This window comes from Xiphophorus hellerii, chromosome 9, assembly GCF_003331165.1.
Source record: "Xiphophorus hellerii strain 12219 chromosome 9, Xiphophorus_hellerii-4.1, whole genome shotgun sequence".
In the NCBI taxonomy this organism is placed as follows: Eukaryota; Metazoa; Chordata; class Actinopteri; order Cyprinodontiformes; family Poeciliidae; genus Xiphophorus; species Xiphophorus hellerii.
Window position 1 is genome coordinate 3,723,274 of NC_045680.1, and position 25,318 is coordinate 3,748,591.

General features: G+C 36.1%; 3 protein-coding genes and 1 long non-coding RNA gene across 8 annotated transcripts; 2 read left to right on the top strand and 2 right to left on the bottom strand.

Moving 5' to 3' along the window:
• The first annotated feature begins 3,086 nt into the window (after nucleotides 1-3,086).
• Nucleotides 3,087-6,914, top strand: LOC116726239 (cell number regulator 5-like). Its single transcript, XM_032572869.1, has 4 exons — nucleotides 3,087-3,217; nucleotides 5,871-5,974; nucleotides 6,082-6,269; nucleotides 6,352-6,914. The coding sequence occupies exons 2-4, from the start codon at nucleotides 5,908-5,910 to the stop codon at nucleotides 6,676-6,678; spliced, it is 582 nt and encodes a 193-aa protein (XP_032428760.1). The 5' UTR covers nucleotides 3,087-3,217; nucleotides 5,871-5,907; the 3' UTR covers nucleotides 6,679-6,914.
• A 5,466-nt stretch (nucleotides 6,915-12,380) lies between these two features.
• LOC116726513 (uncharacterized) lies at nucleotides 12,381-15,188 on the top strand. Its single transcript, XR_004340609.1, has 4 exons — nucleotides 12,381-12,512; nucleotides 13,222-13,361; nucleotides 13,452-13,639; nucleotides 13,720-15,188. It is a non-coding gene; the product is annotated as an uncharacterized LOC116726513 (long non-coding RNA).
• Nucleotides 15,189-16,303: 1,115 nt separating this feature from the next.
• On the bottom strand, nucleotides 16,304-21,009 carry ttc4 (tetratricopeptide repeat domain 4). The gene is made up of 10 exons (XM_032572932.1): nucleotides 20,555-21,009; nucleotides 20,349-20,466; nucleotides 20,112-20,273; nucleotides 19,707-19,784; nucleotides 19,442-19,566; nucleotides 19,266-19,352; nucleotides 18,340-18,581; nucleotides 17,542-17,626; nucleotides 17,199-17,281; nucleotides 16,304-16,744 (listed from the first exon to the last, which is right to left on the bottom strand). Exons 1-10 carry the CDS (start codon nucleotides 20,663-20,665, stop codon nucleotides 16,609-16,611), a joined length of 1,227 nt encoding a protein of 408 aa, XP_032428823.1. The 5' UTR covers nucleotides 20,666-21,009; the 3' UTR covers nucleotides 16,304-16,608.
• Nucleotides 21,010-21,356: 347 nt separating this feature from the next.
• Nucleotides 21,357-25,079, bottom strand: pars2 (prolyl-tRNA synthetase 2, mitochondrial). Of its 5 annotated transcripts, none has more exons than XM_032572927.1 (4): nucleotides 24,956-25,079; nucleotides 23,645-23,968; nucleotides 22,515-22,760; nucleotides 21,357-22,430 (listed from the first exon to the last, which is right to left on the bottom strand). In XM_032572927.1, exons 2-4 carry the CDS (start codon nucleotides 23,960-23,962, stop codon nucleotides 21,549-21,551), a joined length of 1,446 nt encoding a protein of 481 aa, XP_032428818.1. In that variant the 5' UTR covers nucleotides 23,963-23,968; nucleotides 24,956-25,079; the 3' UTR covers nucleotides 21,357-21,548. The 5 variants fall into 5 exon arrangements, with proteins under 5 accessions (XP_032428818.1, XP_032428821.1, XP_032428819.1 ...); XM_032572930.1 differs by having other exon boundaries at nucleotides 23,645-23,965; nucleotides 24,956-25,075; XM_032572928.1 differs by having other exon boundaries at nucleotides 23,645-23,971; nucleotides 24,956-25,073.
• Between the last annotated feature and the right edge of the window lie 239 nt (nucleotides 25,080-25,318).

Sequence of the window (25,318 nt, forward strand, 5' to 3'; positions counted from 1 at the left end):
TGAAAATCTTGCTGGGTTTCAAAATCCTCAAACCCCAGATGGATTTTAAAATCCTTCCCCTGTTGGTTTGAATTCCTAAGAAAAATTGAACATATTTGTTAACATTCATGTTCCTCAGATCAGTCGTGATCATGTACTTGGGGTGTAATGTTAACTTTATCCAGTAAACTCACTGTCAATGCTTCAAATAAAAGTGAAGAGAGTTGAATATTACTTTGAATTCATAAGTATATTAACTTTCTTATAAACACTGTATAACTGTTTAATCAATTTGAAATAAAAAAACATAAGTCCAATAACAAAAACAATGTATTTGACTGAACCTTATTGTTTTTAATTGACTCGGTAAAGGAGTCTTATGCACCTCATTGAAATTTACAAGATTACTTAAAACATTTTTATTATTAAAAACTGTAAATTTCCTTTAATTACAATATTGTACTATACTGATCTTTGAGCTGCCATTTGCCTGACTCCTCACCTAGGATCTGTTTGACATAGAGGAGCATACCATGAAGTCCCTGATAACATAGCTTATAGCAGTGGTTCCCAGAGATTTTCTGCACCCCCCTATGGATTACAATAAAATCCCCCCCAAAAAAGAAAAAAAAAATCAACTGGGCACACACATCATTCAACCAGACATAAACTTATACACATATTTTGTTTTCAAACTCCACTGAAGTTTATTTCACTCTTCAGGTTGCAACAAAACAAACTACAAACCACCTTTACAGTGTAACACTTTTGTGTAACTGTTTTTTTTTTCCATTCATCCATACTGCTCCCCCCTCCCTTGCAATGGCACTGCGCCGCCCCTAGAGGGCGCACCCTATTTGGGAACCACTGGCTTATAGGATCATTGGGAAACTCAAATTCCTCCACCAAATAAGGTGGCACCCCAGCCAGCTATTTGACTCAAAAAATGAAATCTTTGTGACACAGAGTGGCTTTACGCATTTATTTCTGGTCATTTTTATATTTATGGCCTAGGGCTAATGATTTTTTTTTTTTTTATAAGATTTTTATGTATGCAGAAAAAGCTGTGTTTTGCCATGTTTTGTCTATGGAATCATGGGACATACTATAGTCTTCTTTTTTCAGGTTTTCAACAGAAAGTCACTGGCACCGTCTGCATAATAATCACAGTTCTTAGGGAATTATATTGAACACCAGAGCTAATCAATTCAGGAGTCAGTATCACATTATAACAAAAAAATTCAGTAGAAAATATATCACATTACACTGAGAGATTTTGAGTTTTAGTGAGATCTCAAAATAAGTTTCTCTGACAGATTATGACTTCTTAAAAAGGCTTGAAGGAGCTAAGATCTCCCTCTCTGTGTTCCTTCTAGTTGACACTCAAATGTCTCACCAGGTGTTGCTGTTTTACTGTTAAGACCTCTCTCATAAAATATTTTGGTTTTGATGAGATATAAAACTTGTTATAAATCACTGTCCACGTTTTATTTACATAGCTACAAATCTTCTCCCTTAAAGAGAAACTGCTCTTAAAATTATTTCTTAGCTCTGCCATTTATAACATTCTATAGATTATTTAGCAAAACTTATTAAAGAGACTAATGGAGACTTGAAAGGTGTAACACAACAGATTTAATCTCAACATGGCCCACAACTTCTGCATTTTTTGAGTCTAGTCACTTTTGAAATTTAAATTAAATGTAAACAATTTTTACTCTGAAAGTAATCACAGTTAAAGTATCATCCAAGTGATAGTAAGCAAATAAGAAGGCACACCTTCTGACACACCTAGCACTTTTATCAGTTCTATTGTTTTGTACTAAAGACAAAGAATGAAGAAAGACATTCAGTACTTAATGACCTCTTTATGTCAGAAATGTGAAGATGCAGGTTTGGCAGTTTTCAGTGCCCTGTTTTGTGCAGCCACTCAGGGTAAAGTTAGAGAAAAGCTGCATGAGTCATGTTTTGTTGCTGCAGTTCTTTCAAGTGCAATTACAATGTTGTTATAACTCTGTATGACAACAGTACACAGCCATCTATTTGGTAATTTAGTATTTTCTGCCCTGTAAGTAAATATGGCATTCATACTAATAAATCACACCACTACCCTATTTGTTCTCAATTTAGCAGCGCCTCCTTGTTTAAGCTGAAAAATTTAAAAATATGTACAGATTGTGTGAAAAAACCCAGCGCTACGGTTTGTTTTTCTAAATATTGCTGTGCTGCTTAAACCTGTTCCTTGTGTGTGTGTGCTTTAAGTTTCTTTTAAGTAAATGACTTCATGGTAAATGAAACTAAACATTTCCATTCCACAGGAGAACAATACATTCAGAGGCTAGGTTAGCCTTTTCCTGGAAATGAGTCTGTATTCCTGCAAATGTGCAAAATAAGAAAGGTATTGCTCTGAAACAAATATAACAAACAGTGGATTAAGGCTTACCTTTACACCCTGTATCTGAAGTAATACTTATAACAATATTTTAAAAGTCTACAAAATTGAAGTTTTTCCCGCCAGGTGGTTTCTGAACCAGTCCAACCCACAACCTTGAAGCATTTTTGTTTTCACTGCTACTTCCTTAATAGTCAGCTTCATGCCAAAATCTGAATAGTTAAATCCAAACATGGTTAGAATTTTTTGCTATCTGCTTCAAACTGGAGCTTCATATCTGGTGATTTTGTGAAACAACTCAAAAGTCAATATTTTATTGTTTATTGTTAGTCTTGGATTAGACTGGCTCGGGCTGTGGAAGCTTTAGATTAGTAGCAAATTGTTTTGACCTCTGGTGATTATGAAATCGCCTCATTCAGCTAATAAAAAGCAGAGCTTAATCTAGTGTGTGTCCAAGTTCTCATAAAACAAAACAAATCAAAAACGAGAATGTTTGTTTCAGAATCAAATTACAAAAAGGATTGTTTGAGTATGTAATACGCCAGTCACCAAACAGTAAAACTCAAGCTTCATTAAATGACACAAGGATAGTAAAATGCAACAGCAATTTGATGCTCATGAACAACAGCAGCATCAGAGTGAAATCATTTACGATGTTGATTGTGAGCACTCAATCAGGCTCAAGAGGAAGGAGCAGATGGCGTGTATCCAAACTGGTTGCCCTGATTGATGGTGTCACAGGTTTTGCAACATATTTTGTGTGCGTCCACGCAAAGCAAACCTTACTGTCATCCACACATTTGCTAATATCTACGGAGGTGCGAGGAAGATCTCCCACAAAAGCAGGTAAAAAGTTTTACTTATGTATATCTTAGTCAAAGTTTTATACATACATTCCTAACTGAATGCATCTAAACATTTTTACATTTACTTGAAAGTGAAGACAAAATACTTTAGTTTTTCTAATTGAATTGTTTTAGATTTATAACTTGTCTTTCAAATTGTTCAAGTATTTACTTTTCTTTTAAGTCACTGTGTCTGTCAGAAGGTCTAAGGTCAATAAAAAGTCAGACATTATCATTACATAATAATAACACAGATCAGAGCTAAGATAAAATCACTTTTGTAGATAGCTTAAAAAATATTCAGAAAGCATTAAGTTTTTGAACTATCTTATTACATTTATCTTAGAAAAGAAGATAAGAAGTGACAAAACACAATTAGATGGACAACGCCCTGCAGCAGCGCAGCTTCACGCTCTGATAAAATCATGGTTGAAAAGTGTTCTGGTTTCTAAAGTTATTTCACTTCACAATGTTGTTGTGCATTAACTCTCTGTTGCCTTGTTTACTTCCCTTACTTTACACAAACATATTTTAGATTCTTACGATATGAGATTTAAATAATTCAACCAAGAAGCTAGTCTCTGATGAGAAGTAAATCAAATTTCTCTAAAAGACATTTAAATAATGTGGAAAGCATTGAAAATGTATTGTTTTTATATTTTATTTTTAAAAAACTGCTTTGTTATACTTTACCAATTATTCACAATAATCAATGGGAAAATCTTAATTAGCAGCCATCAGCCCCTTCTTCGAAATAGCTCAATGAAATGAGTTGAAATGAGCTGAACAGAGTGAAAAGCCAGGAACTTAAATTACAGGTGGACTCATTAAAAAGGGACAATGACAAACCTTTACCTAATTTAAAAATTTAAATTTTTAGTTGTGACGGAACACTCAAAAAACAAAACAAACTTTATTTTGAGGTTGTGATTTTTGCCTATTACCCAATTTGCAGAGCAAATCTGTCCAACAGTGCAAGACAATCAGACACATCATGCTGATTGTCCAAGCTGCTGGGATTCAAATAACATACAAATAAAACAGCATGAGAAAGACAGAAAAGTAAAATGCAAAAGATGCATTACAATCCTAAATTTTAATTGAGCAAAAATATTTTTTAATAGATGCCAGGACATCTTAAGCAGCCCATCTGAGTCTATTGTTACCAGTGGTGGGAAGTAATGGAGTACAAGTACAGTTATGGTTTCTGACATGGGCAACCACCCAGGGCGTTATCTTTTTAGGGATGGCAGGAGACCTCTGAGGATTGTGGCACAGAAATGGAAACAAGGCAAAATGAAGAAGAGTTTGAGTTCATAGTGATATTTGGTGAATTTATTTTAGCTCTAAGTATTTAATATGTAGGTGTTTTATGGGAATGTGGATCTTTCAGATCAATTTGAGAAGCAATTTTGATAGATGCACTTAATTTTATTGTGTCACGTAGCGAGGGGTGCTGGTCTTGATCTTGACTTGGTCTCACGTTAGGTGGTCTTGACTACAACACTGCTACGTGCCACTAGTGGCAAAAGAAAAGTGAAGTTCATGCTATGTTCAGGAGACGAGATGTTTCCATCCCTGAAATTATGATGCATAGAATCACATATCTAAATCTAAACTATGCTACAGAGAGTAACACAGTTACTCTGTTACATGCTTTATCTGTGGCATTGTTCATTAAAATGGCACATACTGTATCTGATGTATTAAAATTAAATACAATAGGTACAGTACACTTAATGATATTGTATTAGCGATTAGGTAATGCATTCAGCAGGTACTTCTATTTTTAATACTTAAGTATTTTAAAAGCCAGTACTTTTTACTTTTACTCAAGTAAAAATGTTAATGTGGTACTTTTACTTTTACTAGAGTATATTTTTTGTCTGTGTAATTGTACTTTTACTTAAGTAAATTTTTTGAGTACTTTCTCCACCACTGATTGTTACTCCTTAGGTTTACTAGTCAAGTTTTACCAGTCAACAAATTGGTTTTAAGGTATGCAAAAAATCAAGATGCAAAATTAAGCAGTTCACTTGTTTAAACATTCCTCTGTAAGTTTTGAATTCCTGTTTGCTGAGTGTATGTTGAGCCATCTTGTTCTAAATTTAGCTGTGCTAAATTAAAATAAGGGCAAAAAGAATGAGCAGTCATTCATGAAGGACTCAAATCTTACTTTCAATAAGTCTATTTTTCTTTTAATTGCTTTTGTTCCTGTTGCACTTGAAGTTTTCCAAAATAATTGGTGGAAACATTCAGTAAGTGAAGTCTAGACTTGTTAGTGATATGTGCAAAACACATAGATATATATTTACAAGAGTTATAACTGACAGGTCTTAAGAAATTGCAACTTAAATTCTTCATAGATCTTTCAAGGTGACATGAATTATGAATTTTGAGGCACAGATTTGATCACAATATCTTTTCCAGCAGTTTGTCAGACTGAAACAATAATTGTCTGAAACAGGAGAAGTAACAAGATGTGTCAGTTTTAGAGACACAGTGGGCTTCCATAGTATCACGACAGAAATTATATAAATTTGGATTACTTCTACATAGCCATCTGTTTCCAAAAATACCCATGCATTTTAGTTCATTATATTACGGTGTGTTGTTTTTCCAAAAACTGACTCATTTATTTTCTGATCACACAGGGTCGTAGTTCAGTTGGTGGCTGAACTTCGAGATAGGATGGCAGAACCTCCCCTCAGAGAGTGGAAAACCAGTCTCTTTGACTGCTGTGAAGATTGCAGTACTTGTAAGAGTCATTTCTTTTTCCTTTTTTTCTTAAATTTAAAACAATATACCTTAAATTACCTAAGACAATTTCACTGTTCTGTATCTGTCTGTCTCTGTGTTTTCCAGGTTGCTACGGCTTCTGGTGCCTGCCTTGTCTTGCCTGCACCGTTTCAGGATTGTTTAATGAGAACAACTGTCTGCCTTTATGTGACTTTCTGACTCCTGCTGTATTGGTAGCCTGTGGGATTCCTTTGATTGTCCCCCCCGCGGCAATTTCTCTGAGGGCTTCCATTCGGCACAAATATCGAATACAGGTATGACATATTTTACACTCATCTGGATTCATTTTGAAGTAGTACATTACATTATGAAAACTTTCAATGTGTTTGCTTTCAGGGTTCCCTCTGTGAAGACATGGCAATTTCCTGTTTCTGTGTCTGGTGCTCCTGGTGTCAGATGCATCGTGAGCTAAAGGCTGGAGCTCCTGTCACTGTGGTGCAGCAGCCCCCGCAACAACACACTACTGTGATCAATGTGCAGACTAATCCTGTCATGATGGTTAATCAAAACCCTTCGCCACCTCCTTTTGGTGTTCAAAACCCTGCTCAAAATCCAGTTATGTTTCAAAACCCTCCTCAGTATCCTGGTGGTTATCAAAACCCTCCTCAATATTCCACAGAGTTCCAAAATCCTGTTAAAAGTCCCAAAGCTCATAATTCCTAACAAACTTGTGAAAAATGTAAGTTTCTCTGATCATTCATGATCATGTTGGTGTATAATGGGATTCTTTACTCTATCCAAAATATCAATTAACTGCCAGTACTTCCAAAAAAAAAGTGCTGAATTTGAGTTGTTTGAGTTCATATGTGTATTTACTTTAAAAAATGTTGTTAAACAAATTGATTTATACACAATGTCAATAACAAAATAATAAATAAAAACTGAGTGACTTGACCTTATTGTTTGACTCTAATTAATGATTTCTTATATAACTCACTAAAAATTACCAAACTAATTAGAATGTTTATATAAGATACACCAAATGTTTTTGTTTATCTACAGGTACATCTACTTAGAATAGTTGAACAGTTACTGTATTACAGGTAATTAATTAAAAATATGAAATTCTAAAATGTGACAAAAAGTTAAATTCATATATGATGCAACTTTATTAGCCACAGAGGTATGCTTGTTTTTCTCTGGCCATTTTTATATTTACGGCTTACAGTTAATGAAATTTAATTTTTAGAAAACTAGATTACATCACCATATTAGGAGGAAGCGATGTTTGTTTTAGTGAAATTGAAAAAAGTAAGAAATGCAAAGAAGAGACTCTGGCTGGTTTAATGACCATGGAATCACCGTGTTTGACCACCAAACTGGCACAACCTAAACCATATAGAAAACTTATGGAGTGATAACCAAACAGAAGATGAAATACATATAATCCAAATATGCAAATGAACTAAAAATAGCTTTTAAAACAACCTAAACTTCTTTATTTTCAGTAGTGCTAGACAAATTTTGTGAAGTCCAGTTTTTTCCAACTAAGACAAATATCTAAGGTGAAGCCTTACCTCCTAATAAAATACCTTCATTAAGTGTTTCATACAGTTATTACTTCTCAATTGGATTAAATCTTTGCTCAATAGCCATTTTTATTCTTTTGCATTTTATCCAAACTGAGTTTGAGGGTTTTTTTATTGAGTCATTGAGTATATTTGTATTTTGTTGTAATCTTGCCTATATATTTATTTTTCTTGTTCTTATTGTCATTGTAGTTATAGTATATTGAATTGTGCAGCACTTTCTTCACCATCTATTGTTTTTATGTCCTATAATAAATAAACTGAGATTGAGATTAAAGTCTCACCAGACCCTGCAGCAGCGCAGCTTTAAACTCGGATAAGATCATGGTTGAAAAGCAACAAAACAAGTGTTTCGGTTTCTAAAGTCATTTTACGTCATTATGTTGTTGTGCATTAACTGTCTGTTGCTTTGTTTGATTAACTTGCTTTGCACATACAGATTTTGATTGATGATTGATCATTTTATTAAAGATTTCAACCAAAATTCCCTTGTTATTTTAATTGCCTCGTGCCTTTATGGTCAGTCAATTTTTCAAACTAAAACAAACTTGGACAATGTAGCTCTGCTATTCTCATAAAAAGGTTTTACTAAATGAGTGTGCCCAGGGAAAACTGAAGATTTAAAAAGATTCTGTACAACACTTTGAGCTGCTTTTAGTGTGAAGGTGCTTTATAAATACAATTGATTGATTGACTGATTAACATGTTCAAGACATTTTTTTTTTATTTTTAAATTTAAAACAGTAAGCCTTCCATGCTGTATGTTTGTGTGTTCTCCAAGATGCTGTAGTTTCTGGTGATGCCTCTCCATAACATGCACTGTTTTAGCGTCATTTAAAGAGAGCAACTGTCTGCCTTTATGTAACATCTTGACTCCTGCTGCATGTGCAGCCTGTGGGATTCCTCTGTTTATTCCCCCTGCTATATAGTCTAAGAGAGCTTCCATTCCTAACAAACACGGAATAATGGTATGACAAATTTACACTCACCTGAACTCATTTTGAAATGAAAGTGCAATGTTCTAAAAATTTTCAGTGTGTTTGCTTTCAGGCTTCCCTCTGTCATGACATATGTGCTTTCTGGTGCTTCTGCTCTCAGATGAAACATGAACAAAAGGACCAAATTCCTGTCGTTGCAGTGTGACAGCCTCAATCTGTGGTCAATATGCAGCCTAATCAAAACTCTTTTTCACCTTCTGTTGGTTTTCAAAACCCGGTTATGTTTTACAACTCTCCTCAAAACGCTCTTCAAATTCCTGTTGAATATCATAACTGGGCAATATACCTAGAAGAGTACTGGGCATTCTAGGTGCAGAATACCAAGTAGGATTCTGCACTCAGAATCCTACTGGGTTTCAAAACCCTCCACAAAGTCCTGCTGGATATCAAAACCCTGCGTACTGAAACTTGACCCCAGTGTCTTAGTAGTGGCTTGATGGAACTTTTATTGAATGTTTGGTTTGGCAAACAATCTCCACTACACTGCCTCTCCAACATGTAGTAAGCAAAAATTAATTTTACATTACAGCTCTACCCTAACCAAATCAGAATATTCAAGTTTACACTTCATTGCATTTCTTACTTCTTTCCTCCTCTCTAAAATAAACATCATCACCTCCTTGCTAATTCTCTGCACTTCCTGTTCCATTATCTGTCCCAGATCTGTTCTCCTCTCTGTCATTTCCTCATTCATATGAAAGCAACTCTAAAGCTATTTGAACTATGTCGTACACTCTGCTGATATCGCCATTACTGCAAATGGTTTAAGAATTACTTTAAGTTCCTTCAAGTACTTGAACAAAAACTACTGTCAAGGTAGGTGCAGTGTTGCTACAGTGTTATAGGAGTGTTTAGTGAGCAATTCCACTGAAGTTGAAAAAAACCCACATAATGATAGCATTATGAAAAGATAGTTGTGCCCTACCTAGACAAAGTCCCACTCGAAGTCCAGCAATTTTTTTTAACAGTGAAGCAACATGCTGAGTGACAGTCGCTGACCTTTTCTCACCTTCCCAGTTCTCTTAGGCATGACCTTTCCTTGGGTGGCTATGCTTTCTCTTTCTGAATTTATATGGAGGAATTTTTCTGCCATTTTATAGATGGATTTTATAGATAAGTCCATGTTATTTTTTAAGTTTCTGAAGTTGACAAATAGCTGATAAGTATGCAAACAATCAGGAAGCAACTCATCTGTCACTGAACAGATGCTTAGAACAGATAAATGTGTGGATGTGTCAAAACTTTCTCCAGCTGAACAAAACAAAACTGAAGTTATTATTTTTGGACCTAAAGAGGAACAATCTAGAGTCAATGCACAGCTTCAGTTATTACAACTAAAAACCAGCCATCAGGCCCGAAACCTGGGAGTAGTGATGGACTCTGACCTGAACCTCCAAACCACATAAAGCCAGTTACAAAGTCGGCCTTCTGTCACCTGAAGAACATTTCCAGGATTAAAGGACTAATATCTAAGCCAGATCTAGAGAAACTCATCCATGCGTTCGTCTTCAGTCGTATTGATTATTGCAACAGCGTCTTCACAGGTCTGTCCAACAAATCAATCAAACAGCTGCAGCTGATCCAGAATGCTGCTGCTTGCATTCTCACTAAAACCAGGAAGATAGAGCACATAACACCAGTTTTAAAGTCCCTCCACTGGCTCCCTGTAGCTCAAAGAATAGACTTTAAAATACTGTTGTTAGTTTACAAATCACTGAACGGCTTAGCACCACAATACATTAAAAATCTGCTGTTGTTGTGTCAACCTTCCAGACCTCTCAGGTCTTCCGGTTCTGGTTCTGCTCTGCATCCCCAGAACCAGAACCAAACGAGGAGAAGCAGCTTTCAGCATCTATGCACCACAAGTTTGGAACAAACTTCCAGAAAACTGTAAAACTGCTGAAACACTGACTTCCTTTAAATCTCAACTAAAAACCCACCTGTTTAGGATTGTATTTGAAATTTAATCAATTACAAATTTATTGATGAAACCTGACTTAATGTCGTGTTTTGATTGCTGATTCTATGTTGCATTGTGTTTCTGTGTTTGATATGATGTAAAGCACTTTGAAATGCCTGGCTGCTGAAATGTGCTATACAAATAAAATTTGATTTGATTTGATTTTTTGATCTGTTTTGTAAACTTCCTCTGTAAGTTTTTAACTCCTGGTTGTTTTTTTATGTTCAGCAAACATGTTGAGCCATCTTGTTCTAAATGTAGCTCTACTAAGTTAGAACAAGAACAAAAAGGATGGGCAGCCATTCATGGATTAATTTTCCATAGTTTGATAAAGTGTAAATTCTTACTTTGAAGTCAGTTTTTTAAATTTAAAACAATAGGCCTTACACTCACCTAAGACCATTTACCGGTAACTGCTCTGTATCTCTACGTCTGTGTGTTCTCCAGGCTGCGATGACTCCTGGAGTTGCTTTTGCCTTGGCTGCATTGTTTCAGGAAGATTTCAAAAGAACTGTCTGCCTTTTTGTGACATTCTGACTCCTGCTGCATGTGTAGCCTGTGGGATTACTGTATTTATACCCCCTGTTGTGCAGTCCGAGAGCTTCTATTCTGAAAAAACACGGAATAATGGTATGACAAATTTTACGCTAATCTGAACTCATTTTGAAATGAATGTGTAATATTATAAAAAGTTTCTATGTGTTTGCTTTCAGAGTTCCCTCTGCAAAGACGTGTGTGCTTTCTGGTTTCATGACCAAAAGGATCAAACTCCTGTAGTGGGGCAACAGCCCCTGCAACTGCAGCCTCAAATTGTGGTCAATGTGCAGGCTAATCCTGTCATGATGGCTAATCAAACGTCTCCTCTACCTTCTGTTGGTGTTCAAAACCCTGCACAACACCCTGCTCAAAGGCCGGCTCAAAAGCCTCCACAAAACCTGTGTTGTGTATGTGTTGTAATTCTCCTGGCTGAAGCAAACCAGTGATGAATGGAATTAGATCAGTGTAATTTAAAATCTGTTGCTTCTTAAACTTGTACCTGGGGTATGTAAGCTTCCTCGAAGTAAGTGATGTAGCAGAAAGTGAACTTTCCCATTACACAAGAGATCAATACAGAGTCTAGGTTTACCCTTTCCTCTAATCAGTATGTGTTTATGCATTGGGTGGTAATAAAATAAATCCCCAATTGGGTCAGGACAAGGAGTCCAGATAATACTACTTATTGAGGCAAACCAATGAATAAAGGACAACTCATCGCCGTACTTTCAAATCTGCTAATAAATATTTAAATTTTATTTGAATGGTTCCAGTGTTTACATCTGGCATATAGATCATTCCAGAGGTAAAAAACTCACATCTTAACCTGAGAGATCATTAAAGTGGTTTCCCTTTTTTAACAATTAATACAAGTGTACATATAAGAAAGGAGTTGCCCTGAAATAATTGTAACAAGCAATAGAAGCAGGCAAACTGTATCCTAAAACTTACAACAAGGTTTAAAATTCTGCTAAATCTCAGTTTTTCCTTCCAGGTGCTTTCTGAACTAACAACAGTGAAACATGTTTGCTTTCATTATCAGCTGACTATGACTCCTTCATAGTCAGCTACATGTCAAAATCTGATTAGTTCAATAAAAACATGGCTGAAATATTTTGCTATCTGCTTCAACCATATCATATCTCATAAATTTGTGAAGCTACTCGACAGTTTTTATTTTATCGTTTGTCATCCCATTTTAAGAGTTTTGGGCCACATTGCCTCTGGACATGGAGCCGTTTGGTAAATCCCTTCTTTCAAACTGCTGATTGAATCCTCCTTCAGCAAACAAAAAAGGCAGAGCTTCATTTAGAGCATGTCTAGGCTCTCAGGATTACAGTCAAAAGGGAGGATGGGTGTTTTCATATCAAATTACAAAATGAAATATTTGTGTGAGCAAGCCAAAGCAAACCTTACTGTAAACCACACATTCGCCGATATCCACAGTGATGTAAGGAAGGTCTCCCGCAAGAGCAGGTAAAAAAATATTCAGTATGCATACTTAACAGATTATTTTCATATATTTCAATGTTATGCAAACATAGTTACATCTATAAGATAGTGTAAATGAAATACTTGCTGGGTATTTATCATCTATTTAATGCAGATAAATGTCCAGCAAATGCTACTATATGTTTTTAATTCCTGGTTATTAATGAGTGAATCCTCAGCAAACTTAATAAGCTAGCTTGCTGTGTAAAATTAGGGAGCACACATTCCTAAATGACTCTTTTGTTAGTTTGATAAAGCATCAAGTCTCACCACCAGGAAGTCTTTTTTTTCTTAAATTGATATTAGATACACACTGAAACTTAAACTTTACAAATCTAGACTTGTTAGTGATACATACAAAACGTACAGAGATGTATTTACAAGTGGTTTAACAGATGGCTCTTAACAAATTGCAGTAATTTCTTCCTGCCATCGATCCATCATTATTACATTACAGATAGAGAGGCATAGATTTGATCACAATGTCTTTGCCAGCAGTCAGACTGTGAAAGAATAATCAGTTGAAATAGGACAAGTAGAATGATGTACCACTGTTCTAGAGACACAGTGGATTTTTGTAGTATAACAGAAATGCTATCAGCTTGGATTTCTGCTACATAGTCAACTGTTTCTAAAAAAAAACAAAACAAAACATAGATTTTCATGTTTTGTGGTATCATGTGTTGTTTTGCAGAAAACTTTAGAGCTGATTGAGTCTCTCCTGGTCACAGACGGTCATAATTCAGTTTGTGGCTGAACTGGGTAGGATGTCAGAAACTCCCCCGATAGCCTGGAAAAGTGGTCTATTTGACTGCTTTGAAGACGTGAATACTTGTAAGAGTTGTTTTCTTTGAGATTAAATGTCATAAGTCTTCTAAAGAGCTAAGTCAGCTTCATTGTTCTGTATATCTCTGTGTTCCCCAGGTTGCTATGGCTTCTGGTGTTGCCCTTTCCTTGCCTGCACCGTTTCAAGAAGATTTGGAGAGAATTACTGTTTGCCTTTATGCGACATGTTATGTCCTGTTGCGCTTGCTACCTGTGGAATTCCTCTGTTTTTCACCCCTGCAGCACTGTCTTTGAGGGCCTCCATTCGTAACAAACATGGAATAAAGGTATGTGGTAATTTACGCTCACCTGAACTTATTTTGAAATGAGGGTGCAACGTTATAAGTTTTAATGTGTTTGCTTTCAGGGTTCCTTGTGCAAAGACATATTTGCTTCCTGTTGCTGTGTCTGGTGCTCCTGGTGTCAGATGCATCGTGAGCTAAAGGAGTACACTCCTGTTGTTGTCATTGTGCAGCAGCCCCAGACACAGCAGCCACCAACTGTGGTCAACATGCAGACTAATCCTGTCATGACGGTTAACCAAAACTCTGCTTCACCTCCTGGCGGTTTTCAAAACCCTGTTGGGTTTCAAAACTTTCCCCAAAGCCCTCCTTGGTTTCAGAATTGTCCTCAATATCCTGGTGGGTTTCAAAACTCTCAAACTCCTGTTAGTTTTCAAAATCCTGCTCAAAGTCTTACAGGACTACAAAATGAAAACTATCTTGATTTTAAAGAGTAAAATTTCTGTACAAATTTGTCAAAAGTTAAATTCTTCAGATCAGTACTGACAGTCAGGTCAATACTTCCTATAAAAATAAAATGTTAAATGTGACCTTGAAGTTCATATGCATATTTTCTTATAAACATTGTGTGTCTACTTCCTTCATTTCAAATAAAAAAAAAAAAAACATAACCCCAATAACGCACCTAAAAAAATATGAATGAGTGACTAATACATTAAATTTAGTTAGAATTAGGGGCCGGCATTTATATTGTTTATTGTGATAAATTTCATAAGAGTTTTGATTTATCATTGTCACAATAAATGCTAATTGATGTTTAAAACTCCCCAAAACTCTCTGTAATGTCAGGATTATTAGTTTTACTATTTTCTACACTGTTTGTTCAATAAATATCAGTACTTTTTAAAATATGACTAAATTCAGTTTCTGTGTGCAAATTAGTGACAGTAATCACTAATCTTATGTTTTTCAAGAGAAGTGTTTGTTTGTGCAGCTGCTCTTGTTGTGCCATACAATCACAGCCATACAGATACCTAAAGTAGTAATAGTTAGTGTCACTTTCATTATTACAATATTAGACTACTATAAAGCTTGAAGTCCATATCACCCACCCTTAACTATAATATTGATAAACAATCATTCTTTCACATTTATTCAGTCATAAGTGTTAAATTCATATGATATAGATTTATACAGTGGCATATTTGTGTTTTTACTGGTCATTTTCACATTTGACTTACAGCTAATGAAATTGGAATTTTAGAAAACTAGATTACATAAAAATGTGATTTCATTTAAGCAGAGCATGATGCTGGACCACATTGCCAAAGATACAAGTAACTGGGTTTATGATTATATCATTGTGGGTGTGTAAAACCAGGGAAAACCAGCTTTGAAAGATGTCCCTAAAGCAAGTAAACATTTTCCTAGAATGTTTCACATGAATGTGTGTTGGTAAACATAACATTAACTGTCAGGGAGGGAGATATGTACAGCTTGACTCTGTGTGCCTTCAGAACAGGGTAAAACACTGCACTGTATTATCCTAATTCTGGTTGTCAACATGAAATAAAGCAAAACAACTGAAGCCAAACGGTCTTATCGTTATGAATGGTTGGTCTTATCTGTATGTTTATAGCAGAAGTCTTTTTTTTTATCACTGGGTCAGGGTGAAAGAATTGTGTCAGCAAAGAGTGAGGAGACTTCTTTGGATAAAACATGTTAAAACATGATAAAACATGCCAAGTGAGGAGTAGAAGTGTTGGTTTCCTCTGCACCCTCTGGGGGTTTTCGCTGGAGGTTAAACTAATCCATCACAGACATACTGTAGCTTACTTTGTGTAATATTAATATTTCATACGTCTTTCACTACAAATGTATGCATCATTTTTCTTTAATCAGATTCTTTTCAATGCTACTCCAGTTTATTTAGTTACACAGAGATATCTTCTTTTATGTGTTTGGATAAATTTATCAGTGGCAAGTGTGACGAAAATCTATAAAATCAGTAATTCTGGGAGTTAGGCAGACAGCATAACCAAAGACGCAACTATTTTAATAATTGGTTATTCTATTGATTATTCTGGTGATTAGTCGGATAATAAAATGCGAACATTCTGCAGATTTGTCATTTAGCATTTCTTTATACAACATTATAAGATGCAAATAAGCAAATAAATTAAATTGAACCAGGTAAAACTAAAAGTAGGCCACCTGAGAAGTCCTGGATAGAACAGATTTACAAATAAATACGTTTTTTCATCTTAAATGCAAATGTATATATTTTTGTACAATTCTGACTTAATTACTGACATGAATGTGTTGTTCTTTCAGTGAAGGGCTTTTTTTGAGCCTGCTTGCTCCAGTTAATTACTCGATAACTTCAATATTCTATTCATCACGATTAATCAAATAATTTTTTTTAGCCTTAATGTCAACAATGATCTTAGCAAAGCAACTGTTACCTGTAATCTATGTAGGAAGGGTCTGATTTACGGCCATTTCCACCCAATGAGAAGTCGACCAAAACGCTTTTGGTCAACTTTGAAACCCAAAGTCTCTTAACTCTTAGCACTTTGAGATTTCTTTGAAATGTAAGGTGCGTTACAAATAAAATGCATTATTATTATTATTAACCTTCATCTTAGACTTGCCATTTTATTTGTATTATTTAAAAATTTTCTTATTCCATATTAAAGCTATGAAAGATTCATCAGAAGGGCATGCAGTATTTATTTCTAGAACATATGGAGAATCAACACTCATTTTTACAAAGTTACATTTGAATGAACCACATGATTTCATAGATGGGATCAAAATAGGGATGTTTGGCCATGATGTAGAGAGTCATGTTTGGAAAATCTAAAGAAGACATCACGATCACAATAACCTGTACATATCAACTACCAAGCATGTTCACAGTAATGAGGTTTTGCCAAGAGATTATGTTTTATTAACAAGGCCAAGCAGACAGTTGTCTTTTAATTGTAGTCTCCAAAACAAAAGCGCTCAGGTCAGTCCTTTACTTTTTTCATATCATGTATCCGTGTCGACAATCCATGGATTTTCTTTCCAGACAAAAACTGCTTGCAGAACTGTGAGTCTTTTACTAAAACCATGAAGCTTGGGGTGCCTGCCTTCACAAAAAACCTATTGAAGAGACAGATTTAACAATTAATGCAAGATGCAAGAAATGATTTCCTCTCAAAATAAACTAACCGGCTGCTTTGCATTACGTGTAGTTTCCATTTTATTTTTGAAGGTTCTTCACCTCAAAACTCAAACACCACCGCTCAAACATATTTACCAACCGTAAAAAATAGTTAGCATGCAATCTAACTGACTTACACTCCTTATAAAATGGCAAAAAAGTTCAATTTCTAACAAGGGAAAGTACTAAAAGAATGTTCATAATTTTATATTCACTAATCCAGAATACAATACAGATTGCTTAAATTGGTTATTAGGAAACATAAAAACGTACATTTTCATCATAAATACCAAAAAATACTCCTTGAAATTGTTGGCTAGAATGTTCAATAACTCTCTGTAATAACAACCAACAATCATACCAACAAACCAAGAAACATAATTAAAAAATTACCTTTTATGCTGCAATGTTTTAAAAAGTGACATTTCTGGATCAATTTGGTAGAGAGTCTCCTTCTCCTCATCTTCAAAATACAGCTGGAAAACAAAGTTAGACGCTGCATAAAAATTAAATTTGATCTCTAATCAAATTTAAATTAGAGACCTAAATTGAAACGCTCCAAACAAGCTTTTCAAACTTTTGTTGACATAGTTCACAGAGTACACAAACCGTTCTGTTGGAGGAAATACAACTAAATAATTCACACATGATGAGAAAAGAAACAATTTTAGATAACAAAACAGAAAAAACAGTGGTTTAGTTTATTCAGAAGCTTTGCTTTTGCAGAGGTACAAACCTGCAGGTTTTGTGGGTGGTATTTTCTGTCTGTATCCCAAGGTGGAAGTTCCTCCCCAAACATAACAGAAAGATGATCTGTAAAGCTAATCCAAAATAGACAAAGATTCAAAACATATCTGCAAGACAAAATTCTTATGCAATAAAGTGGCATTAAATGGCATATTGTTTACTAACGGTTGTCACAAAATATAAACATTTTCTTTACAATAAAGTGGTCAAACACAAAGGTTGGCTAAACAGTGCCCCCAAGTGGTGGTTAAAGTTCTTTGTGATAAAAAAACCCCCTGAATATTCTGTTAGCCTGCAGCAGAATGAATGCATGTGTATTGGTTATAAATCCAAACAACTTCTACCAATCCTTCACATGCTGAAATGCAAAACACAGACAATGAAAGAGTTGTAAGTGTTTTAACAAGAAATGACTCAAAGGAATCAGTCTCATAAAGTATAAGAATTCATCATTTACCTTTTCAAATACAAAAGCAGAATAAAAACCAAGACATTGTGTAAAACACAGCTGGTTTCAAGTTGTTAAATGTTCACAATGTTGTCATATTACTGAGGGAACATCTTTCTATTTTTTTAGACATTTTTAGCACACAGCTGTGTGTATTTGAATCTTGGAAATGATTACAGTTGTTGTGTGAAGGGCTCAGATGTTGACAGGATAACTGTTACTTGAGACTGAGGGACACATTTTAGGAAGACAATAACCATAAACATAAATTATGGATAGAATAAGGACATAAATTCCCCATTTGATAAATGGGCTTGAGCAAAGAAAGCAGTGCTTTACCTGTTATTCTCACAGAAGGCTGAGATGAAATCGCTCTGTTGATGCTCGGGGTAAAGGAACAGAACCGGCCAGTGCAAGGATCCCTGCTCATCCAGGAAGACCTGAGCCCCTGTGACCTCCACAGGGGTCAGGCTGTCCAGGCTCAGCTGCGCTATTCCTGCTGAGGGGCGTTCATCCTCATCCTCACTGTCTGAACCTTCAGGTCGTGACCTTATTGACTGGAGAAGCTTGATGCCTCTTTCCTGTGCAGAAAGTAAATATGAAAAATCATCATTAAAATAAATTTGAATTAGATGAGGTGACAGAAGAGCAGTGGTCACCAGTAAACCTGCACATGTTGGCTCTAGACTGCCTTAAAATAAGAATGTGATGCCGATATTTTAGTCATCAGGCTCCTCTCATTTGGAAAAAGGTCCCAGCTTTTGTCTGAAATGCAAACATTCTGTCTACTTTTAATATGAGGTTTAAAATGTTCCTCTTTGCCAAAGCTTATAGTTAGATTGGGGTAGGTCAACCTGAGTCAATCTAACACGACAACTGGTGATATACTGACCAACTTTCCTCGCTCTGCTACTTTCTCCTACTACTCTCTAATTATGCATCATCTTAATACTCCTTCTGTTATTTCTCTTCACAGAAGGTACACTAGGTCTCAAACAGAAGACCCTTAGACCAATTTGAATAACAACCTGGGATTCACTGCATTGGTTGATAACTAGGATCAAACTGAAATGTGGAGAGTTGACATATTTACCAATATGATTGGACTGAACTGATTAAACATTCCTGAATATACATTTGATTTCTTTTTGTAAAGTGCCTTGAGATGATATTTGGTGTGAATCAGCAATGTATAAATAAACAGAACTTAATTCAATTGTTTCGGTTTTAAAATTAAGGTATTCGAAGCTAAAAGGCGTACATACCTTTATAGCACCCAGAAGGGCCTCTTTCTCACCATGCAGCTTCTTTTCTTTTGCCTTGGCTTTCCTGGCATCTCTCTCTGCTGCTCTCTGAGACACCACAGAAAAACACAACACATTCATTCATTTGTTGCAACCCTCATGAAACCCAACTCAAGCAACATGATCTCTTGAATTACTTTATGCTTATCTGCAGATGCTCTCAGCTCCATCAGTTTGTTGTCAGTCGGGTAGGACTTCAGTCCCTCATCACACCACTGGATGGCGCCTGAAAAGTTACGCAGCTCCACACAGCACTGAGCACCTGCAGAACCCCAAAAACTGTCATACCCAATTCTATTTTATTTTATATATGTGGGATATGAAAATGTCTTCTATATTCTGGCATAGCTGTATGATCTAATTGTATGGACAGTCAATAGCAATAAAAATTGTACTACATACCTCTGATCAATGCTTTGAGATGGTCTGGTTTGATCTTCTTTGCAGCTGCAGCATCATTCAGTGCAGAACGCATGTTACCTGTGCGAAACAAGTTTGCATACATCTTTTTAGACATCCTACATCTGACAATCATAGGTTGTTTGAGGGTGAATATGGATTTAATTGTAAATTTTACATGTTCAATTTAATTTCAAGCTTTAAATGATTTAATAGTAGTAGTAAGCTTAGTACATCATTGTGCATTAAGCCTAAGAGTTGACTGTCAGAGAAAAATAAACAAAAAATACCAAATAATTGTACCACCAAAAACACAAAAGCGTGATAGGTCTACAAAAAGGCACATTAAACCAAATATTAGTGGAGTTGTAGCATTACAAACTTTGACAGATTTTTTTTTTTTTTTACCCAGGTGGAAGTGTGAAGCTGCTCGGTTTGTCAGTAGCACAGCGTTGAGCTCCTGATCCCCACATTTCTTGTTCAAAGCGGCTGTGTAGGCCACTACTGCATATTTGTAGTTCTTTTCCTTGAAAAATGCATTTCCTTCATCTTTCAGACTCTTTGCTTGCTCTGAAACAACACAGATCTCATACTGTTGAAACTACTGCACTTGTGTGTGTGACACAAATGTGAGGTTTTACTTACCTTCCGGAGACCTATCCTCATCATGGATTATAGATTGGAGACAGGCTAGCTCAGGGTATTTTTTAGGGTCGATCTCTTCTGGAGATGTTTTCATGAACATTGGGATTTTATTGAACTCCTGCAAAAAATAATTTAAACATAGTGACTAAATACGGATTAAAAATTATTTTCCATTAAAAGATAAGAGATCTGACTGCCTTTCTTACCTCCTCCCAGTTATCGTCAGTGAAAGCATTTTTATACCTCTGCGATTTGAATTTGTCCATGAACGCGTCCATACCGTCGTCGCTGTCATCCTGCACATCTGTTGACGCCATTTTAGCTCGGAAAATGATAAACTAGTTTTCTGTTTCACTCAATATTCTGATATATATACAAGAATATTAGTTTACTAAAACAGAACCTTCTGATCTACCACCGTACAGTCTCGAAGCTGCCTTGTTTATGCATGTGTTCACATGGTGCTACGTCAACTATTATCCGGACAGCAACGCAATGTCGAAACATTAGTTCCGATGACAGAGCGGATATCATCTGATGAATTAATACTCAGAAGAATGTGAAAAACTGCATGTATAATTTATTATGGCACATTCAATGATGATGTTGATGCTGTTATAAGTCCTTCGACCAACTGTATTTTTGCACATAGTGAAATAAAGTCAGCCTCGGTCTTGTTTGACCAGGTAGCCTTCTCCAGTATAATGCAGTATCCTATATGGCTTGTGGCCAAATAAAACTGCAAAATCTTATTGCTTTTTTCAATAAATTTAATCAATTCGATTTATTCAGCAATCAGACTACTTTAATCCTTTCAATCAAATATTGAATGTTTATTTTAATTCAGATAAAACACAAAAATAATTAGTATTTTTTAAGTAGTTTTTGTGGCCTTTGAGTACTTCCAACTTGGCAATTTTGCCCCACATGGCTCTCACTTATTTAATTACCTTATGTACTGCTTACTGGTAAGAACAGTAAGCTAAATAATTTAAAACAAGGAAAGAATTATTTTTTACATTAATTTTATTGTCATAATCAAATGCATTCAAATATTTCCATCTATAACAAAGCTAGTTTTAACAGCAAGTTTCATTCTGTGTTGATATTAAAGGTTTTGATATTTGTAGCAACTAAAAAAGAAAGAAAGAAAAATACAAAAACTTTGAACATTTAGTTCAACCCAGTTTAAAGACTTCTCTATACAGTCTCCACAGTTCCCAGTAAATCTAGCAGTTCATGTTTACTGAGAAACATTGTCTTACCAGTCTGCTGACATATCACCTCAAACTTTGGCATTTCCTCCAGAGCTGCCTGTCCAACAACAACCACATATGGGTAGCCCAGTTTGCCAGCATCCTTAAGTCTCTTTCCAATGGTCATCTGTGTGCGGTCGTCGAAAACAACTTCACCTCTCAAACGTGGCAAAAACTGTCCCAAGTTGTGGACCAGCTCCTCTGCCAGGGCTGCTACTTCGTCCACTTTGCTACCCTTCTTAGGGGGTAAAACACAAACCTGGTATGGGGCAATAAGATCAGGCCAGCGGATCCCCTCCTCTGTTGACATCACTTCAATAGCCGCAGCGAGAATGCGGGTCACTCCGAGACCGTAGCAGCCCATCTCAGCAACAGCAGGTTTGTTTTGGTGATTACTAAAAGTGGCATTGAAAATATGGGAGTACTTCTTACCCAGATAAAATGTGTGCCCTACTTCTATTCCCTTTGACTCTACCAGTGTGCCAGTGCTGCACTGCGGACAGTCTGTTCTGTCTGGAGACAAAGTCTCCATGTTAGCAGCAAATGAGCAGGTCCCACAGACTAGAAGCCGGTCCTCACCAATATCTGCAGGGAGCTGGAACTCATGGGAGAGCGTGCCACCGATGTTTCCAGTGTCCGCCTGCACTTGAACGCAACGCAGACCCAGCCTAGCAAAGAGCCGAGCGTACGCATCGCAGACTGATTCGTACGTCTCATGAGCGGCTTCCTCACTCACATCAAACGAGTACATATCCTTCATGTAAAACTCCCTCCCTCGCAGGAGACCAAACCTCGGCTTTGGTTCATCTCTGAACTTGCGGGTGATCTAGTATTTGGAAAGAGAAATCAAAAAACAAAAAAGAGCTTCACACCACAACAAACCCAGAACAGCTACACACTGAATGCTTACTTGGTAAAGAAGTAAAGGGAGTTGTCTGTAGGAGAGGGTCGTCTGGCGAGCAATGAGAGTTGTTACGGCCTCCTCATGTGTGGGACCCAAGCAATAGTCTGCACCGTGACGGTCCTTCAAACGGAACAGCTCCTTTCCCATCAGATCCCAGCGCTCACTGGTTTTCCAGAGATCAGCTGAGCACAAACTGGGCATGTCTAACTTCTGTCCACCAATCCCCTGCATTTCCTGGTCAATCACCCTTACCTGTTAATTTAACACCACAGTTTTATATATACATAACCAAAGTGAAAAAAACTTTTGCTAAGATCCATTTAGGATTTAGTATCCATATACAGGTAGAAACAGGAGCACTTAGGGAGAAACCATGCATTTCCATAAAGTTTCTTTCATTTCAAATCAGGATGTTAAGATCACAGCACTGAGTTCTTGTAAAATCAAGATGTAAGTTGATTTATTGCTTTTGTGAGAGGTTTATAGGGAACTAAAATATGTTAATGTAAGAAGAAAGAACTCCTTAAGTTAATTTTTCACAATCTGGAAGCCTTTATTTCAACTTTTAGATTCCCCCCCCAAAAAAACAAATGTTATAAACCCGCAAAAAGGCTAATTCTACCTTCATTCATCCATCCATTTTCTTACACCTTGTCCCCAGTAAGGTCGAGAGGGGTGCTGGTGCCCATCTCCAGCTAATTCAACCTTTTAATTTTTTTATCTAATTATTATTTTATTTTCCTTTTTCAAAAGGAAAAATCAAATCATTGTTTGGATCCTTTCATAAACTAAAACGTTTCTGAAATAAAAATATTCATATAAAAACTTTAACAATTCACTTATGACCACTGAATAATGTAGCAAAATACACAATGAAATATTTGGTTGTCAAAATATTATATGTGATGAATTTCTAACTAATTATGCAAATGAAATGTTTCCCCTTGTTCACAAAACAATATAAAACATATTTAAACAGCTTCTTGCACTTAAGTGATTATGTTATTCTCTGAAAAAAACATTTACCAAAAAATAAATGTTAAACCAATGTTGTAACCTGTTGAGTGGTATCAGGTACTTTGAACAGCAGTTTAAAAACACTGACGTAATTCACCATCTCAATAGTAAAAACCTACCAACTTTTCCATAGAGCGGACAGTGGAGGGAAGGTAGTAGTAGCACCCTGGATTCGACGGATGGATGAGCCCTGCTTGCTGCATTAGCCTCTGGCTCTTACAGGTCATCTCCCCCGGCAACCGGCTTTCCTGCCCCACATCCCGCAGGTTGGAAGGTTGGTAGAGACGAGACACCAGCAGCGCAGGTTTGACATGTCTGGAGTGACTGACGTCTGCATGTTCAGGCTGACCAGAGTGGGTTCTCTTATGAAGAACAAAAGGTCTGTGGAGATTGTGAAAGCCTCTCTTCCAAATCTGACGTACCGCTGGCTCCATCATACACTGCTATTTCAGACAAAAAAAAAACTTATCGCGAAAAGGAATAAACAATCTGATGTGCATTATTTTTGTTCCTTTCATATTTTAGTCAGAATACAAAAAAGAGATTATTAGAAATAGAAAATATATACATATACTTTGACAACAAATGTTTTAGAAGAATTGTTCGTAACCCATTACTAGTTTGTGGTGAGGAAATGTGGTTATTTGACTACAGTAAACAATATCGAGTTCATAAAAGTTATTTTGGTCTCATCAGGGATCATGAGCTGACATATTTTATAGAGGTCAAACGGCCCTAATGGAATCAGTACAAAAATATCCAAAATGTATGTAGAATGTAACGCAAAGTTTTCACCTTGCATACTACTAAATTATTGACAATTTTACACAAAATACCTGAATATTTATGAACACAAATCTCCAAAATTCGAAAAACTACCAAATAAATTTCATGCCAAGGTAAGCACATTGGTACGAAAAGCTGTCTGCAGGTAAAAAAATGGCAAAAAGGAGAAATGACAAGACCAAATTAAAACAAAATGAATCTTAACGACCACCTTTCCTATTTTGATGCGATGTATTGCGGAGCAGGTACGAAACCACTAAACTACAAATGTACAAAATAGTCAAGTTGCAAAACTGCAACGCGGTGTAAGGACGTTAAGGGTGCAGCACGGTTTGCTTAAGGGTGCGAACTGGAAGTATGAATGGAGGAAATGGCAACGTAAAGGCAAAAATGGGGTAAAGATTGGCGAAATGCCCCATACTTTATTCTGATATGAATTGCATGCTTAAAGTGATATTTGAAATCACAACAGTGATGCTGCAGAAAATCATAGAAACGTATGGTCATCCACCTTACAGGAGATCCGTAAGAGAAATCAGAGCTCTATTTTATATTCCTCTACTTCCACGTAACAACTTAGCAAGACAAAAATTTGCTTTTCAAAAGAGCGTAAAATATCTTCAGGAACAGAAAGCACAACTCACCTTCAGACAGATACTCTGCGTTCAGAATCAGTGGAAAATAAGTGACATTTCTACAGCCTGAGCAAAGTAAGTCCAAAAACAGGACAGTCCTTGTCGCCTTTTTTTGTCTACTTCCTTCTCACACACACCAACATCGCCACCCAGAGGCTTGGAGTAGTACAGGCAGGATAACAGGTAAGGATTCAACGAGCTTTCAAATCGTAATTTCAAGCAGCTCCTGTGAAAAATATATACGATATTAATTTACAAATATTAAATATATATAACTTTGTGCACATTCTAGAATTTTTACTGGAACTTAAGTAAGAAAAATAAAAATAGCATAATAAAATTACAAATTCAGGCAGAAGACTTTTCCAAATC

Bases quoted from the DNA above. Each gene is read 5' to 3' on its own strand.
- pars2 (XM_032572927.1), bottom strand. From the start codon at position 23,962: ATGATGGAGCCAGCGGTACGTCAGATTTGGAAGAGAGGCTTTCACAAT. The intron at 22,761-23,644 runs GTAGGTTTTTAC...TTAAATTAACAG, and splicing joins TCCGCTCTATGGAAAAGTTG to GTAAGGGTGATTGACCAGGA. The intron at 22,431-22,514 runs GTAAGCATTCAG...TCCAAATACTAG, and splicing joins TCCCTTTACTTCTTTACCAA to ATCACCCGCAAGTTCAGAGA.
- LOC116726239 (XM_032572869.1), top strand. From the start codon at position 5,908: ATGGCAGAACCTCCCCTCAGAGAGTGGAAAACCAGTCTCTTTGACTGC. The intron at 5,975-6,081 runs GTAAGAGTCATT...TGTGTTTTCCAG, and splicing joins CTGTGAAGATTGCAGTACTT to GTTGCTACGGCTTCTGGTGC. The intron at 6,270-6,351 runs GTATGACATATT...GTTTGCTTTCAG, and splicing joins GGCACAAATATCGAATACAG to GGTTCCCTCTGTGAAGACAT.
- ttc4 (XM_032572932.1), bottom strand. From the start codon at position 20,665: ATGGCGTCAACAGATGTGCAGGATGACAGCGACGACGGTATGGACGCG. The intron at 19,567-19,706 runs GTATGTAGTACA...GGGGTTCTGCAG, and splicing joins TCTCAAAGCATTGATCAGAG to GTGCTCAGTGCTGTGTGGAG. The intron at 17,282-17,541 runs GTTTGTACCTCT...TTTGTTTTCCAG, and splicing joins ACCACCCACAAAACCTGCAG to CTGTATTTTGAAGATGAGGA.